Here is a 17,119-nt window from a genome sequence, read left to right as displayed (position 1 = left end):
AATTCAGAGCATTTTAGCTTAGCCTATCAAAATATGGGCAGTGTAACCAACGATAGGCAAACTTCAGAGGGCCTTTCTGATCTCACACCAATGTGGTTCGAGAGTAATTCCACTGGAGACGATGGAACTATATTAGTGTAAAACTGGTATGACATCAGAATTGGGCTTTATCAGTTTAGAGTTTAGGTTCAATTCATAAAAAAAAACTTCCAGATGCTTGTGAAAGCCTTAGATAAACTGTCCATAGCTCTTGATTCTCACAGGAACTGATTCTCTTGTAGTAATAGGGCATTTCTACTTTTGGTCGGAGACCAGAGTGAAAAACAATCAAATATTAGATTTCCACAAACGGTTTGGCTCGAGGCTGGGTGTGTGTGTGTGTGTGTGTGTGTATTCTTAATTTTGCTGATTAGTTTGCCCATCAGCAATTTTAATCACCATCCCATGAGGTGCTGTGCAGATAGATGTAGGACATTGCTTCTATTACTTGCTTGAACACTCTTCTCCTTTTTACAGGTGTGACAAGTATTTCTGAGAAATCTCATGAGGAGTAGGGAAGCATCTGAGAGCAATGGACAGTCAGCAATCACAAACCTGTCACTGCAAACTCTAGGCAACAAGACACCCCAGGATTAATTCCTGCATAGCTTTCCCCCTCATGATTTTGAGAATCTGCTACCTTCCAGCATGCTGACGTGCATGGCGTCGTTTGCTTTCTTGGGGACACTGAGCATCACTTCCAGGCCATCTTTGAGTTCTCCTTTGCCTTCTTCACAACAGGTTAAGAGTTCCTAAGAAGAAATGCAGGCCATATATAATTAACTTCTTTACAGGCAGAAAAATATACACTCATTTAAATTCAGATTACATTTCCCAGCCAAAAAGCCTTGTCTCCATGAAGTGTTGAAACAGGTTAATTAAAGGTGAGATTTAAAATGGATGAAGTTTAATTGCATCAAAGGTCATGTGGACACTCATATATCGTAAACCTGGATTCAGTTGATTGAGAACTAGTTTAAGGTTCAACAAAATAGATCACCCTGAAACCAATATAAGAGTGTCTACACAGCAGTTTGCACTGATTTAACTAAGCCAGTTTAATTGAACCAGTTTAACTAAATGGATACAAATTCATCTATAGAGAGGGCCTAAAAGAGGCTTAAATTGTCTCTATTTCTAGTGAGATTTTACCCTACATATATTTTGTTTAGAATCATAGCAATGTAGGGCTGGAAAGGACTCCAGAGATCATTTAGTCCAGCCTCCTGAGCTGAAACAGGACCATCCATGACAGGTGTTTGTCTAACCTATTCTGAAAAACCTCCAATGATGGGGAATCCACAGTCGTCCTTGGTAATCTATTCCAATGCTTAACCATCCTTATAATTAGAAAGTTTTTTTCTAATATCTAGCCTAAAACTCCCTTGCTGCAGATAAAGCCCATTGCATCTTGTCCTACCTTCAGTGGACATCGAGAACAATTCATCACCATGCTCTTTGTAACAGCCCTTAATATATTTGAGGACTATTATTGGTGTCCCCCATCAGTGTTCTCTTCTCTAGACTAAATATGTCCATTTTTAACCTTTCCTCACAGATCAGGTTTTCTAAAGCTTTTATCATTTTTGTAGCTATTTTCTAGATGGTCTCCAATTTGTCCAGCTCTTCCCTAATGTGCGGCAACTGGAACTGGACACAGTACACCCGCTGAGGCCTCACCTGTGCCAAACAGAGTGGGACAATGACCTTCCATGTCTTATATGAGACTCTCTTATTGGTGGTTAGTTTTTAAGTGGATACTGTCTGATCAATTTTCAAAATCCAAGATCAATAGAAAATGTTCCCATTGTTAATTTTAAAGTTACTCTCATGAGTCTTTTATTTGTGTGTAAGTATTCCCGTGCTGTACCTGTCAACTTTTCAAAGAAAAAATTAAGCTGATATCCAGCGTCCAAAAAGAGGCAGATGTTGGGTAGGAGTCCCTATCCAAACCCAGGAAAACATCCAGATGCTATTATTTGCTATTATTAGAAACAGCTGAACTGTCATTAAAACATCTGACCAAAGTGTTCCAGAAAGCAAACTTACTCTATAAGAAAACACTTCTATCTCCCCTGGATTTTCCCCTTCTTTCCTTTTTCTCTTCTTAGGGCTAGACTGGATGTTCAGAGCTCATTTCCTGTGGAGAATCAGTCTCTCTGTGTCTACTTTTCCTCTTCATGCATCTTTTCTTCTGTTATTTGTAATATACCATATGCCTCCCCCTCAGAAGTTCTTCATCCTTTGCATTTTTCTCTACAAAACACTTTTTTCCCAAGATGTTTCTCTTTTCCAGTTCAGTCTTTCTCCCCTATCTACTTTTACAATTCAAGATTTCATTTTTCCTCTCCCCTTTCTATCACAGTTATTCCCTACCATTAAATCTCTCCTTATTTCTGTACCCACCTATGACTGATCCAACTGCCATCAAAGTCAATAGGAATCTTTCCACAGATTTCAGTAAGAGCTGTATTCGTCTCCCTCTCCTTGCCCCCTTGGGTCCTTTTGGGATGGGGCTCACCCTCAAATGCAAGTTGATGGCATAAATGTTTCAGAGACTGAGCTGGTGACAGAGTTAATTTGTTGGTATCACCCTCCATATTGAAGGTGAATTGAGAGCTCTGTCCTGCAGTGTAGGAAGCCTGAATACTGCAGCACTGCATAGTATTATAATACCCAGTAAATGAAAGTGACTAAACACAAGAGAAACTGACCATCTTATTTCCACTGACTGAGATGAATGAAATGCAAACAGTAAATAAACAGCATTAATGGTGAAAAGTAAATTGGAGCTTTGCAATTTTTACCAGTTTAATTGCTTATGTTATTAAAACACAGAGAAAGATTTTCTTGAATATATGATACTTAACCCCATGGTATGCATTTATAAAAACTTGGTAATTTCAATGCATTGGTAAAAGAACCTCTTGGGCAGAAATACAGTTGAGAAATTGGCTTGAATTTGCTAGAGGCATTATCAGATTCATTTATGATTTCCATATCATTTTACAAGACACATGTTCTGGGTGGGCCAACTTCTTCATTGCCTTCATTCATTGTGCAGTTATTTACACCTGAACAAAAGGTGTGCAAGCCACTAGCAGATCAGCATGGCAGCGTTTCACGCTATATTTTAGGTACTTATTTGGCCGCCATTACCATAGAATCTATGTGCCTCACAATCCGTAGTATATCTGTTTTCACAACACCCTGTTAGGTAGGAAGTGCTATTATCCCCATTTTACAGATGAGGAACTGAGATGCAGACTAACTAACCAACCAATTTTTAAAGGTGTTTATGATGCCTAACTCCCATTGTCCAAGGTTACACAAAAAGACTGTTGCAGCAAGGTCTCCCTAACCAGTGCAGCAAAAAGACTGTTGAACTTAGGTCTCCCTAACCACTGGATCATTCCTCCTCTTCTTACTGAGTCAGATTCTCATTTACAGCTCTTTTCCTGGCCCAACTTATTTCCACCTCAGCATCAGATCAGCTGCATTGGTCATTGTGTCAGCAAGTGAGGGGTGAGCCAAGGCTCCATCCACTCCTCGCCCCTCCTTTCCATTCCTTGCCACTTATCTGGAAGGGTGCGGGGGGCCCAGCTGCAGCAGCTGCTCAACCCCTCAGTAGGGTCTGACCATGCAGTTAGCTCCTAAAGGGGAGTAAGAGGGATCATTACACTCACTAACTCCCCTGCACAGGCTTACAGAGAGGCTCCTAATTGAACCTAACGTGACCAGTGCTAGACCCCCATATCTTGTGGCTCCAGGCTACTGTGCCTGCCAGTCAAGTTATTGACTCTCTCTGTGACCCTCTGTACCCCATCTGAACAATGTGGCTAATCAGACTAGATCATTACTGTACCTTCAGTAAAAGTTGGTATTTGGTGATCCTCTGGACGGGCTTGATTAAATAGGAGGAGATAGAGTTGGCCAGGCCGTGCCTTTGTTGAATTTCCTACAGGAGGTGAAAATAAGATGCTGTTAAATACAGGCATAAAAAATGTTTTACCCAATACCAGATGGAACCACCCATAACTAACTTTAGCCCTGGAGTTCTTACTTTAACTAGTTTTTAGTTCACACACATAAAGGACAACAATAGACCACAGGGTTATTTAGTGTTCTCTTCTGGTCTGTAAACAGGGAGAGCTCTGTGCAATCACTCCAGCTCGGACTCTGTTGAGTAAATAACACAGGTTTTGCCTTAGGATGTATTTATTGACATGTAAACTGTTTTTCCTTAGTCGTGAGGGTCTAAATCAGACCCTTAACATTAAATCCTGCATTAATGTCATGTCTGGGGTGGACCTTTATCATAATTCTTCACATTCTGGAGCATTTAGTTAATAACCTCCAGGATGCCCTGGGCCAGATTTTATGTTTCAGCATAACAGAGGAAAGGGAGGGGCCATCACAGATCCAGTTACAGCTCCCTTATTCTCTTCTTGGCCCCTAGCCATGGGTCAGGTGAGAGCCAGCCAGGACACTGCACTGACTTGCTCCAGTTGGTAATAGCCCCAAGGAGCATTCTGCCAGCTGAGGATCTAGCTAAAGCACAATGTAGTCTGACCCCTCCTCTTCCCCACCCGTGATATTTGCCCATCCCGCAACATTGTGTACCGGCTGGCACATGATTCTTTTCCTGGAACCAGTTCAGCACAGGTTGTTTGTACTGTCTGCGTAACTAAGTGTTTCATTCCTCCTGTGTCCCAGCTCTTGGGGCAGTAGGACACTCCAGAATGCACTGCCTTATGTGCTGCTGGTGAATGTTCAGGAGGCACACTAGGCCCTGCTGATGCACTATGGGATAGCTGCTCAGAAACAGTGAAATCTTCATACCTGCCCAGCCCTTCTACACTGAATAAGGCCAGAGTGAACCAGAGGGGTCCTAAAAGTCTCAGTTCCTACCGAGGGAGGATTTCCCCAGAATAGACATGGAGGCAGACAACTGCAAGACAGCCTCCAGAGGACTCCTTCACACAGCCTGGCATAGGAGACACACGAGGCATGGGGGTGAGGGCAGGAAGGACATATGGGGAGTGGGATCGCAGAACATGGCACTGTAGAGATTCTGGGCAGTTCTGCCACCCAGGGGTAACTCAGACAGTTATGCTTGGGGTTGTGAAGAAGCTTAAAGTCTCCTCCCCTCTTCCTCTGGGCTGCAAGTTCTGTGCTGCATCTCTAATAGGTGAAGAACAAAATCTCACCCAGTGTCTGATGCACTGATACAAAAACACACAGAAAGCAGGCGAGGTGTGGATGTGCAAACATAGTTATGAGGGAAGCAAAATTGCTGGGTGGACACAAGCTGAATGGTGGTGAGGTGTCGAAGGCTCTGGCTGGTTATATAGTCAGTCAGGAGTTTTAGCCAGGACAGGGCCTTAGAACACACTAAATGGCCATCCACACAAGGACCAGAGTATGGAGCTGCATCCTGAGCAGTTACTGCTATGTGATACTGCCGACAGGACATAAAAGATTTCACATACATCTGTAAAGTGGGATCTTTTGTAAAGCACTTGGATGCTGGAAAGCACTATATGAATTTGCAACACTATATCTCTTGAAGAATTAACTAAGGAGACACAGGGATTCTGCCTGCTTCCTGAGGAAGAAAAACGTGCCTCTAGTTCATTGGAGACATTGTTCAAGAACACTCCATCCATGCGGAAATATGAATCCCTATAACACCGCCAAGGTCCGTGACCCTTACCATGTTGTGCTGTGTGCATGCTGGTCACGCAAATCAAAGGTGCCTGGGGGCAGCTCTATACTAACACTCTGAGCTTTTACTAAGATCGAAAGAAAAATATTTCAAGTGAGGGGAAGAATATGGGCAACTGTTTGAACCAGATCCTCCCTGTTTTGTACTTTCTCTGTGTCCTCTTGGGCACCCCATCTGTCTATGCTCTGGCCAAATTTTCCTTGACATGCTCCAACACTCCCAGAAGGGGAACTTGCTCATGATAGTTTAAATAAGAAAGCAGTACTCAGCTCTGTTATTGTTTAAATTGCAGCAGATTCAGAGAAACAGTCCACGAGGCAGATGGAAGAGAGAAACAGGGATCAAATGTTTCTTATCTATGTCCCAGATCCTCAGCTGGTGTGAACTTGCATAACTCCACTGACTTCAAAGCCATGCTGATTTACACTAGCTGGGGATCTGGCCTGTATGACTAGCCACAATTATATCTGGTGACTGTGGAGAATATATTGAATTAAAGAAGTGTCATAAGAAATTAACAAGTCTATTAGACATCAGTGATCTCTGAACCTACTGGATGAAGAATTTTAATGCTACACAGTTAGGTATTACAGAAGAACAGATATAAGAGGTGGAAGAGTTCGGTGAATCAAGTAACTTGTGGCCGTTAGAATTCACTGCTATTTTCAAAAGAATAAGGGTGCTGGTTCCAATGTCCCAACCAAATTACCAATTTGGGTAACTACATTCTGACTCCCTAACTTCTTCCTGTAGTTTCAGAGTTGATGTGGCAGTCTCCCTTGCTGCCTGTCCTATGCTGATTATTAGCAATGCCATGTGCTTTTAGGGAAAGATCTCTGAAATGGAAAGATTCCCATTGACTTGAATGGGTGTTCAATGAGGTCCTTTACTAGATTGCTACTTCCATTGGTGGCTGCATTTCTGTGGTGGATGGAGTGACTCAAGTGTTTGCAAACTTTGTGCAGTACTTTGAAATCCTCTGAGATACTATACACATGGAAGATTATTATTGCAGAGAGTATCTTTTTAGCAAGATGTGCTGGATATTGTCCAAATCTCATTAAGAAGAATTGGAAAGATGAATTTAATTTCTTTCATATTACACTGAGGGCCTGATTCTCCACTGTCCTTCAATTTGTGCAGTCATTTACACCACTGCAAAGTAAACACTAACCACATCAGAATGGGCAAGTTTTACAACCACTTTGCACTGGTGTAATTGACTTCACAAGGTATGGGACTATGGAGACCTTTTACCCTTCAGTGTTTCTGGCATGTCCTTTTTCTCCCTTTGCATACCAAGTTGTTTTTCAGCATAGTAGAATCCCTACCTTGGCCGCATAAAAACAGAACTTGCCGCTGCAAAACATCAAGATGCTGAAACTTTAACTAGCAGTATTAAGCACTATCAGAAGATCTCCAGTCAACATACGCGACTGTGATGGAAAAGCTTCGCAGAGCAAATACCTTTTCATCTGTGTGAACACACTGATAAACCTGTAAATCCCCTGAAATGTTCCATATCCCAGGGAAGCCACTTCTAAACTATTAAATAGGCACAAGTGCCACCTGCTGGTAAAACTATTTAACTGTCAAATATACTTTTAGGAAGAGGAGCTGGCTAATTTACAAAGAGCACTATGAGGTCCAGAGCAAATTATTTTTAAAAGAGAATATTATGCTCTTCATTTTTCTGGTTCAATTAAGAGCTCTAAATGCTGAATTTAACTGAAACAATTTAATCAATGGCCTGTAACGAGTTCACGAGTTGATTCATACAGTTATTACCATGGTACCAGCTGCATGAATAGGAACCCTGCTGACTGATTATATTTGTAACTGACGATATTTAGTGTTTAGGAAAGGAGATGTATTTAAAATTTTAAGGATAACCCACAGTGGTCCCTAAAGGACTGGAGTAACAGAGTGTTAATATGGATGAGAGATAGCCCAGACTCCAGAGGTTCAGTGAACGCATTTAGTTCAAATAAAGAATCCACAAGCATGCATGTTTTGTCTGAGCCACCTCTGTCTTCAAAGCTGGGGCTGGATCCTGCACACACTTATTACCAGGCTTAGCGCTTTACGGCTAGACATAGTCCAGCTGAAATCAATGTGGTCACGTACTGTCATGTGTCACGTACTGTCATGTTTAGGCAAGTGTTTAGTAAGTGTTTGCAGAATTAGCTTCTTATCTTGGATGTGCTGTGAGAAGAGATCCCCTTATTGGATTTTGGCACTTCAAGGTATAAATATAATGAGCTCAGAGTCTCTTGTTTGATTTTGTCACTGGAACTGGAAGGCCAGAGGAAATCTGAACCATCCAGAACCTTAAAATGATTTGATTCTAAAACCAGATGAAGGTTCCCATAAGGATTGCCCAATCCTACTAGGACCAACTTTCCCCAGTGATGAAGACTGCACATCACACAATGCTCGTATACATTATCCAGAGGGAGGGAAACCATTATGTGACATTTGCAATGGAAAGAAAGAATCAAATACCAAAGAAGGAGAAAGGACAAATGTTAAAATTTTATAATATTCTTTTTCAGCAACAGTGTGTGCTATGATGGAGAACGTCAAGAGCTGCTTACATCAAAGAAAGTCCCTCCATGCTCCAGGATGAGCTGGCTGGAATCAGGCTTGTTTTTGCAGTAGGTGACATATATCTGAAATTTATCTGCCTGTGAAAACAAACATCAAGGGAAAAGCAAGATAAGCTATTGCTCTGCTCCCACAATCACCCATTAAGACTCAGCAGGATAAATACATGCAGTAAACCAGTTCCTCTTACTGTAATGAGAGTATTGCAGGTTAAATAGAAAAATAAAAGGCAAACTGTTCTTCCAGCTGAGGTATACGAGGTGCACCAAATATTAGACCTGTATGCTTGTCTTTAACAAATCTACAGGTATCAGAGAGAAGGGTCAGGCAAACGTTTTCAGCTTTATTCTGGGGTACTGAGTAAGTGTTAGACTCTGCACACACCAGTCCCTTACAGAAGATGGGCCATTTAACAACAGATTGTTGGTAAAACATGAACAATGTCTGAAAACATTTACTTCTGCCTTGAAGCAATTGTTACAGAGTTAAGGGCTATATTTTGTCACAAGGACACAGCCCACCACTGTGGGGCCACAGAGACTTCTCAGGGAAGGAATTATGGCTCAGGGGTTCATTACACAAACATCTACTCTGGATACCTGAGTGCTGAATGGAGCCACAATGCCCTCCCTACTTCCGCTTTGCTCCCGGGGGAGGTAGTAATTTACTGTTGGCTATAGCACTTATCACCCAGACTGGCTCAACTGTGTTGGCCAGTGAGTGCAGGAAAGCTGGGGGTGGGGTGGGGGTCAAGGGAGGGAATCAAGGCTCTAGTTTCCTCTGCTGCAGGGAAGGAGCAAAGAGGGAGGCAGCGTAGAGCTGTGTTCCCTTTACTTCTCTGTGCGGATGTGCACTCCAAGTCACAACATAGCTCTAAGTGTCCTCTACTCATCACTAGGAAAGTATCATTTGCACCAATCTCTAGCTTGCTTCTGGTTGGGTTTGAGGAGATAATAAATAGTGAAGCAGGAAGCCTCATTACCCAGGTGACAAAGCAGTGACCCACGTCTTCAGGCAGTTGTTCATATTTCTCTAGTTCTTTCAGGAAAATGCTGAAAATGTGAGAGACAGCTAGAGTTAGTTACTCTGTATAGCTGAATATCTGCACCATGCTAAGATTACCGTTAAAAGTATCTTTATTACAAAGCTAATCAAATGTGTTTTATGGCCTGGCCATTGAAAAAGTGTGTTACTGTCAATGGATGCTTTTTTCTTTGAACACGACTGCTCCATCTGAAACGTTTGCTCCATGGCTCAACAACAGATAAAAAGATGACAATCCTTAGCACTGGGATAGTGCTGTAGAGGCAACAAAGCGCTGTGCAGGCATGAACTAATTCACCTGCACTGCAACCTTGTCAGGGAGATAATATTTAGAGTGGGGTGGGAACCAGTTTTCCCATCTGTGAAAATTTCAAAAATGTTCCCATTGTGCATCAGGACAAAATCGGGGGGGGGGGGAAGAGAGAGAGACTCACCCCAAAATAACCAATACCCCAGTGGTTAGAGCACTCGGCAAATTCCAGTCCTTGCTCTAATTCAGGCAAAGCTGGGTCTTGAATCTGAGTCTTGCAAGTCAAAGGTGAACGCTCTCACGACTGGGCGGTTGTGGAACATTTCTCACTCTCTAAGAAATCTGAGAAATCTTCCCAAAGAAAGTTTCGTCAAAACTATTTCCCATGAAAAGTTCAAATTTCAATGAATTGGCATTTTCAGTCAAAAACACCTTTTGTTGAAAAATTCCCAACCACCTCTAGTGGCATTATCCCTATTTTACAAATGGAAAAATGAGGCAGAGAAGTTAAGTGATTTACCCAACTTTACACAGTGTGTCAGTAGCAGAGCAAGGATAGGAGCTCAGAAGTTTATGGCTTCTGAGCCTGAACTCAGTCTACTACACCACAATCCCTCTATAGTATTTTAGGCTAAATTAGGCAATGGTAGCAATTGAGAGAATTGAGGGCAAGTCTCAAGTTATCAGCCAGGGCCTTGGGACTAAACTCACTCCCTAGGTCAGCAGTGCAAGGGATGTTCATCCTCTGCTGAAAGATGGAAAATTTCACATCTCTCAAGTTACTCCTCTGGCTTAAGGGTCACTGAACAGAATGAATAGGAGGGTGTGAAAACAGTTGTGTGTGCTGTGCACTACGGTTTTCTACAATAGCAAATCCTATAGGATCTCCCGGATACAAACATCAATTGCTGCAAAACAAACATAACGGGTGGGAGGGACACCACAATGGGAGAAAGGGGAATTGGGGTGAAAACCAGACCACCGCATTGCTCAAGTAATTAGCAAATAGAGGCGGAGGGAAATCTACCAATAAGAAGTTTGGGCATTTTAAGTGGTCTAATAATTTATATATCCACAAGGTATAGGACATTTTTCATGTAATACAAATAGTTCGAACCTACCATTCTGGTTCATTTTAATGCTGACTGCACAATCTGTGAGTGATATGGTCTCTGTTGGACCATATCTATTTATGTACTGGTTTAAGATATCACAAGTTTCACTTTATCTGACTGAAGCGCAGACAAATCCTTAGGACTGCAAAGTGTTGTTTTGATGTGTTTGCTTCTAAGATTGCCTCACTTTTTGATGTATAATTTGAAGACTCTTTATTTGAATTGGAATTATGGGATCCAGTGTCCGTTGGGTGTTGTGTATGTAACTCCTATTGCATGCACATATACATTAAGGGAAGAATAAGTGAATGCAAATCTGATTAATGTAAAGGGTATAGTCCCAACCTGATGTAGGGGGAGCTACAGGTTAGCTGTAAGTATAGGTGGCTGTAGGACTGGCTATTTCTTAATCTCCCATTGATCATTTCTTCTGTTTCCAGCCTTTTTCAAGAGATGGTATGTTTGACAGGCAAGATTCCAGACTTCTACTTAAATGGTTGACTTTACTGATTTCATCTCAGTACAGTAAACTGATAGAATTTACAAATCAAGCAGTCTGTTGTTCCCATCCAGCTTGGCTAGATCAAGTCCTTGAATCAGACAGGGTTTGATTCTGTGCCCATGACATCAATGGCAAAGCTCCCACTGACTTCACTGATTTAGGACCAGACTGCTGATGCTCTGTTTGACCCATGTAATATGAGATCTTTATTAGGCTGGATACATTCGGCATGGGTGATTAAATCTGGCAGACCTTCAGTGGGCTAAGCATACAAGAGAGTCTCAGACTTTTAACAATAATTTAATCTAATTATTCAGAGGTGATAACAACGATTGTTTTGCTTCCTGAGACCAGCTGGATAGAGATTCTATTTCTCTAATTTTGATTAACTTTATTTGGTAACAAGGGTCCTATTGATTTACATTAATCAGTTTATAACCTGAGATATGTTTTGTATGGCTAGGGATCTGGGCTTTTAACTTCTAAATAGGAAAAAATGTATTATGATACATATATGGTATATACACTCTGAAACTAGGCCCCATTTTTCCCATCTCTAAAATTGAGGGAATACTACATAACTTCTTGGTGCCTGTTTTTCCCCAAAATGGGGATAATGATACCTGCTTCACAGTGGTGTGAAGCTTAATTCATTAATGTTTGTAGAATGCTCTGAAATACTTAGATGGAAAGAGCTTATAAGACTGCAAAGCATTATTATTATATTATTACAGTAAGAGCTGTTTTATCCGGAACTTCACCAGCCAAAAAGCTCTATAAACCTGCGTTTCTGATCTTCATTGAAATGCCAGTTTATAGTCTGGTTGGCGTGGGGCCGGCAGGGGGTTGGGGCGCAGGAGGGGTGTGGAGCATGGGCTCTGAGAGGGCGTTTGGGTTCGGGAGGGGGCGCGGAGTGCAGGAGGGGGCGCGGGTTGCTGGATCCTGGGGATCCTCACAACGGGCAGCTCCCCACAATCGGTGACCTGTCCCAGCTGCTCCTAGGTGGAGGCACATCAGGCAGCTCTGCGCGCTGTCACTGACCTGCCCCGACCCCAAGCGCTGGGAACTGTGGCCAATGGGAGCTGTGGGGGCGGCGCCTGCAGGTGGAGGCAGCGCGCAGAGCCAACTGCCGCGCCTCCGCCTAGGAGCAGCCAGTACAGGTCACTGCTTGCGGGGAGCCGCCAGAGGTGGGCACCTCCCCGGATCCAGCACCCCGCATCCCTTCCCATGCCCCAACCAGCTGCCTGAGCCCCCTCCCAGACCCAAGCTCCTTCCCAGAGCCCGCGCCCCACACCCACTCCTACACCCCAGTTCCCTCCCTCTTAGTTAACCGGCATTTTTCACTTACCCATTGCCTCAACATGCTGGATTAAAACAGCTTTTATTGTATTACTAGTCTGGTTTGCATGTCTTTAATCAGGTATAAGCAAAGTTTGAATAAAATTTTAATTATTTTTACAAAGAAGTAAACAAGGAAACAGTCAGTACTCCCCAAGTTTGGATCAATAACTCCGTGCCTTTCTACAAATACTACTGTACCAGTTCTCAGCACACATTATATATACGTACAAAATGATTTGGGGATTTTTGTTTTGTTTTGTTTTTTAATTAATGAACCTTCTTGGACACATTAGGAAAACCTACTTGTTATGGAAATCATAAATCTCCTGAATGTTGCCAAAGATTATATGTTCTTTATTAAGAATCCCAGCAGGTATCTCCTCTACTCCACTTGTCATTTCCCAAAGGTAGGTCTGGAAGACACAAGAAATTCTTAGCACCAAGAAGTACAAAGCAAAAGAACAGAGCTTCCTATTTTCTTGCCAAAGGCACAGATTGACAAGGGAAATAGTGCATTTGGAGATTAAACAATCTGAAAAGAAATAAAATGGAAATGCTCCAATGACATGAAAAATGTCTCAAGAAATTCGAAGTGCTGACACAGAGAAGGATGTCTGAGGGGGAAGTGAAATCATGGCGACAAAACCAGAGCTCACTCTCTCTCTGAATGCTCACTGCTGATGGCCAAATAGAACTACAGACCGAAAACAGTTCAAAGGTAAGATGAGTTCACAACTTTAAGAGTGAAGCATTTATCATTCTATGTATAAAGCCACGTTCTAGATGTAGGAACTTGAATGCTAACCTCGTCTGTAAGGTTTACCTTGTTTACTGTCCTCAGTATCATAGATCTACTCAGAGGAAACCCTTAAATAGAATTTAGCAAACTATTTACAACACAGTATTTACCAGTGTGATGGAGACCCTTTTTCTGTTCACAAACTATCCAGGCACAGAGTTCAATTTTTAATGAGATGTTACACACAAATTATTTAAGGAATGTTTTAAATGAACAAATTTCAGTCTCTGGATTAATTCATGAAGTATTTGCTATTCATAATTACCTAGTTTTCCACAGACTCATAGACTTTAAGGTCAGAAGGGACCATCATGATCATCTAGTGAGTCTGACCTCCTGCACATTGTAGGCCACAGAACCTAACCTGCCCACTCCTGTAATAGACCCATAACCTCTGGCTGAGCTACTGAAGTCCTCAAATCATGTTTTAAAGACTTCAAGTTACAGAGAATCCGCCATTTACACTATTTTAAACCTGCAAGTGACCTGAGCCCCAAAGTCATGTGGAAGTGTTTCTACTCTCTGAATGGATGAATGAAGCTTTTAGAAATAGAGGAGAGCTCAGACTGTCAGTTGGGGTGCAAATATTTACACACAGACATATTCATAAGAGTATCTGCAACACTTTCTCTTTTTGGCAATGTAAAAAAATAGCTCATTCTACTTCTTCCCCAACTCCCACCAATAGGTGCTGTCTCCATGGGTGCTCCAGGGCTGGAGCACCCATAAAAAAAATAGTGGGTGCTCAGCACCCACTGGCAGCTCCCCGGATCAGCTTCTCTCCCTCCCCCTCAGCGCCTCCAGCCTGCTGGCGGGCCCTGCTGATCAGCTCCTCCCCCGCCCTCCCACGCACCGGTGATCAGCTGTTCAGTGGTGTGCAGGAGGTGCTTGGGGAGAGGGGGAGGACTGTGGGCAGAAAGAGCAGGGGAGGGGGCAGAATGAGGCGGGGTAGGGGGAAGGGGTGTTGTACGGGCGGGGCCTGGGGTAGAAAAAGGTGGGGTGGAGGCTTGGGGGAAGGGGTGGAGTGGGAGTGAGGCCTGTGGCAGAGCGAGGGTCGAGCTTCCCCCAGGAACTGAGGAAGTTGGTGCCTATGCTCCCACCAGTGGAACCTGATTGTCTGCACTTTCCAGCCCTGCCTCTTTATCTTCCCCTAAGCACGACTGCCGGGGGCCAGAGCAGCTGAATTGAAGGAAACCTCCTACCTGCCTTAGCATCCTCTCACACACCCTCTCACTCCTTGCAGGTGCCAGTCAGTGTCTGACACACAGGCTTTACTGTACAGTCTAGAACAGCACAAATATATGCGAGGATGCTGTATCATTACTGAGAATACTATGATCTTAGAGGGCAAAGAACTTACCTCTAAACATTCATGCAAGTCTCTGACATACGCTTTTTCAGTCTGAAGCAGTTCAGCCATAATGAATCTGGAAGGAGGAAGGTCTTTCAGTCAGCTTGTACATAATACACATTTATGGCATTACTAAAGAGAAAAAAATCTCTTCTATATTTGTCATAAATCAGTGCAGTTCCACTCTAATTTTCACCTACTGGTATTACCTAGGCTCTATGGGAATTCAAATAATAATAATCATACCTTACAAATTTATGAACAAAATACCACGTATTTTCTAGTCACTTGGGACCAATCTTACATATAGTATAGTTCCACATTTTAAAAAACAGCCTTCCAGAATAAAATCCAATTACAATGTGTTTCTCCAAGCCTTTGGCATGTCTTATCTATGGGGCAGTCCTGAAGTCCTTAGTCATGTGACTCCCACCAATTGTACTGGACTTTTGTATAAGTAAGGACTTTGAAATTGGCCCACACCACCTACATTTTTAGAAGTATCCACCATTTATGGGCAACCTTGTGTCACCCTTACTCATGTTGAGTAGTACCTTGATTTCAGTAGAACTATTTGTAGAGTAAACTACTCAGTGTCAGGATTGGCACAGTCTAGCCCTTTAGTTGGCTCAGTTATTAGGTGCCCAACTTGAAGCATGTAGATGTTGATTTTCAGAGGTTCTGAGCAACCACTGCTCCAACTGAAGTCAATCAGAGCTTGGGATGTTCTACGCCTCTGAAAAAAGTAGGCCCTAAGTTTCTCAAGTTGTGCACCCAAAATTTTGAAAATCTGGGCCCAAACTTTGTAAAACCACAAATATAACATGCCCTCAAAACCAAACAACTTCTTGTACAGTCCCTCCATCACACTTAATATTTCACAGGCATGAGAAAGACCATCTGTATAAATGACTAAACTCAGAATCATAACACATATGAAGTAAGCCAAAATGTGTGCTCTGAAATTACAGTTTTTCCCTATTTTAGCCTGGCCTATATGACTTTTAGTTCTGAGATTTTTAAGCCTATCTCAACCTGAGAATTTTAAACACTGTGAGTGAAATCCTGGCCTCACTGAAGTCAATATCTCAACCCCCCTTGATTTCAATGGGATCAGGATTTCACACCATCTGATCATAAAAGGTTAATTGGGAAACAATGTTTGATTGCACATATACATATTATTTTAACTTTCTCTTCTCCCTCTTATCCAGACAGAAAGACCCTAGTGATAACGAGTCTCTCAATTATTATAACCAGCATGTACTAATCCACTTCTCTGACTTACTCCTTAACCTTTCTGAAAATAATTAATCACAAAGAAATTCAAACTAAATCTTTTGAAATCACTCCAGCCTACAGTCACAATTTCTATTCAAGCCCATATAGACATATCTCCATCGCCCCACAACTGGCTGGAATTATGGAGTCGTTAATACTGGTTGTGACCATGGGAAAGGGTCACTTCATGTGCTGTGTTGTTGCAGTGTGTGTTTTGGCACATACTCTTTCTTTCTGGCTGATTTCCTTTTTTCTTCATTAACCTCGTGATTTGCGTCTCGCAGCTTCACCTCCCGGTCTGAAAGACTCGCTGGAATGATGTCCAGTTCCAGGTCTTTGTTATCCTATAAACAGTAACAACACAGATTTTAAATTGGGTCTAATCCCACTGCTATGTAATAGGCAGCACATTCGCAAGACTGAGTAGATAAAAAGGAATAAAAATAGGACAAAACTGCCAAAAATAAAATGAAGCAAATTCAGAGATAAACAGAAGAATTAAGGAGACAGAGCGAGAGAGACATCAACAGCACCCTTTATTTATGCTTCACCTAGAGAGAATTTTTTTAAAATTGAATGACTATGTATTAATAAGGTCTCTACCATTATGTCTATCTAGGAACAAAAGTAGAGACAAAGAACTAAATCTGCTTATCGTACACCTAACAGGCTAAATTAGTTCAGTTGTACTTTACTCCAAAAATAGTGCAATAATTGGAAGTGAGGTATTATTCAGTGTAAAAGTATTTCAATCTAGCCTAAGATTAAATCAATTTGTTTTAAAGGGACTATTCACCTGAGTTAGGAGAACAGAATCTGATCCCCAATCTAAGTCTATGGGTATTTATCCTACAATGTGTTCAGAAAGAAAGGCCTCTTTCTAGTTCCTCACAATACTAGGTTCAATACCTGCTTCCAATTCTCTTCTGCCCCTGGCATTCCAATCTAGACAGTGATTAGCAGGGGTGCGTAAAACAGAGGCCTTAAACGTGCCTTTAAATTATGGGTTTGCTGGTGATGACTGTGTGTGTCCTTTGCTTGTTTATGATGTAAAATGAATGC

At 42.1% G+C, this 17,119-nt stretch overlaps 1 protein-coding gene across 6 annotated transcripts in view; it reads right to left on the bottom strand.

Annotated features, from left to right (window-relative positions):
- The window catches only part of KALRN (kalirin RhoGEF kinase), a 779,108-nt gene that overhangs the window by 209,908 nt on the left and 552,081 nt on the right, over positions 1–17,119 (bottom strand). For all 6 annotated transcript variants that reach the window (XM_048869043.2, XM_048869046.2, XM_048869044.2 and 3 more), the window contains exons 23-29: positions 16,283–16,401; positions 14,786–14,852; positions 12,930–13,039; positions 9,357–9,426; positions 8,365–8,454; positions 3,905–3,997; positions 680–791 (exon numbers count right to left, since the gene is read on the bottom strand). In XM_048869043.2, the coding sequence (XP_048725000.2) occupies positions 680–791; positions 3,905–3,997; positions 8,365–8,454; positions 9,357–9,426; positions 12,930–13,039; positions 14,786–14,852; positions 16,283–16,401 (661 nt within the window). The remainder of the gene's footprint in view (positions 1–679; positions 792–3,904; positions 3,998–8,364; positions 8,455–9,356; positions 9,427–12,929; positions 13,040–14,785; positions 14,853–16,282; positions 16,402–17,119) is intronic.

The sequence above is a fragment of the Caretta caretta genome, chromosome 11 (assembly GCF_965140235.1).
Source record: "Caretta caretta isolate rCarCar2 chromosome 11, rCarCar1.hap1, whole genome shotgun sequence".
NCBI classification, from domain to species: domain Eukaryota; kingdom Metazoa; phylum Chordata; order Testudines; family Cheloniidae; genus Caretta; species Caretta caretta.
The sequence above is the reverse complement of the archived record's forward strand: the minus strand, read 5'-3'. Positions and strand labels throughout refer to the sequence as shown.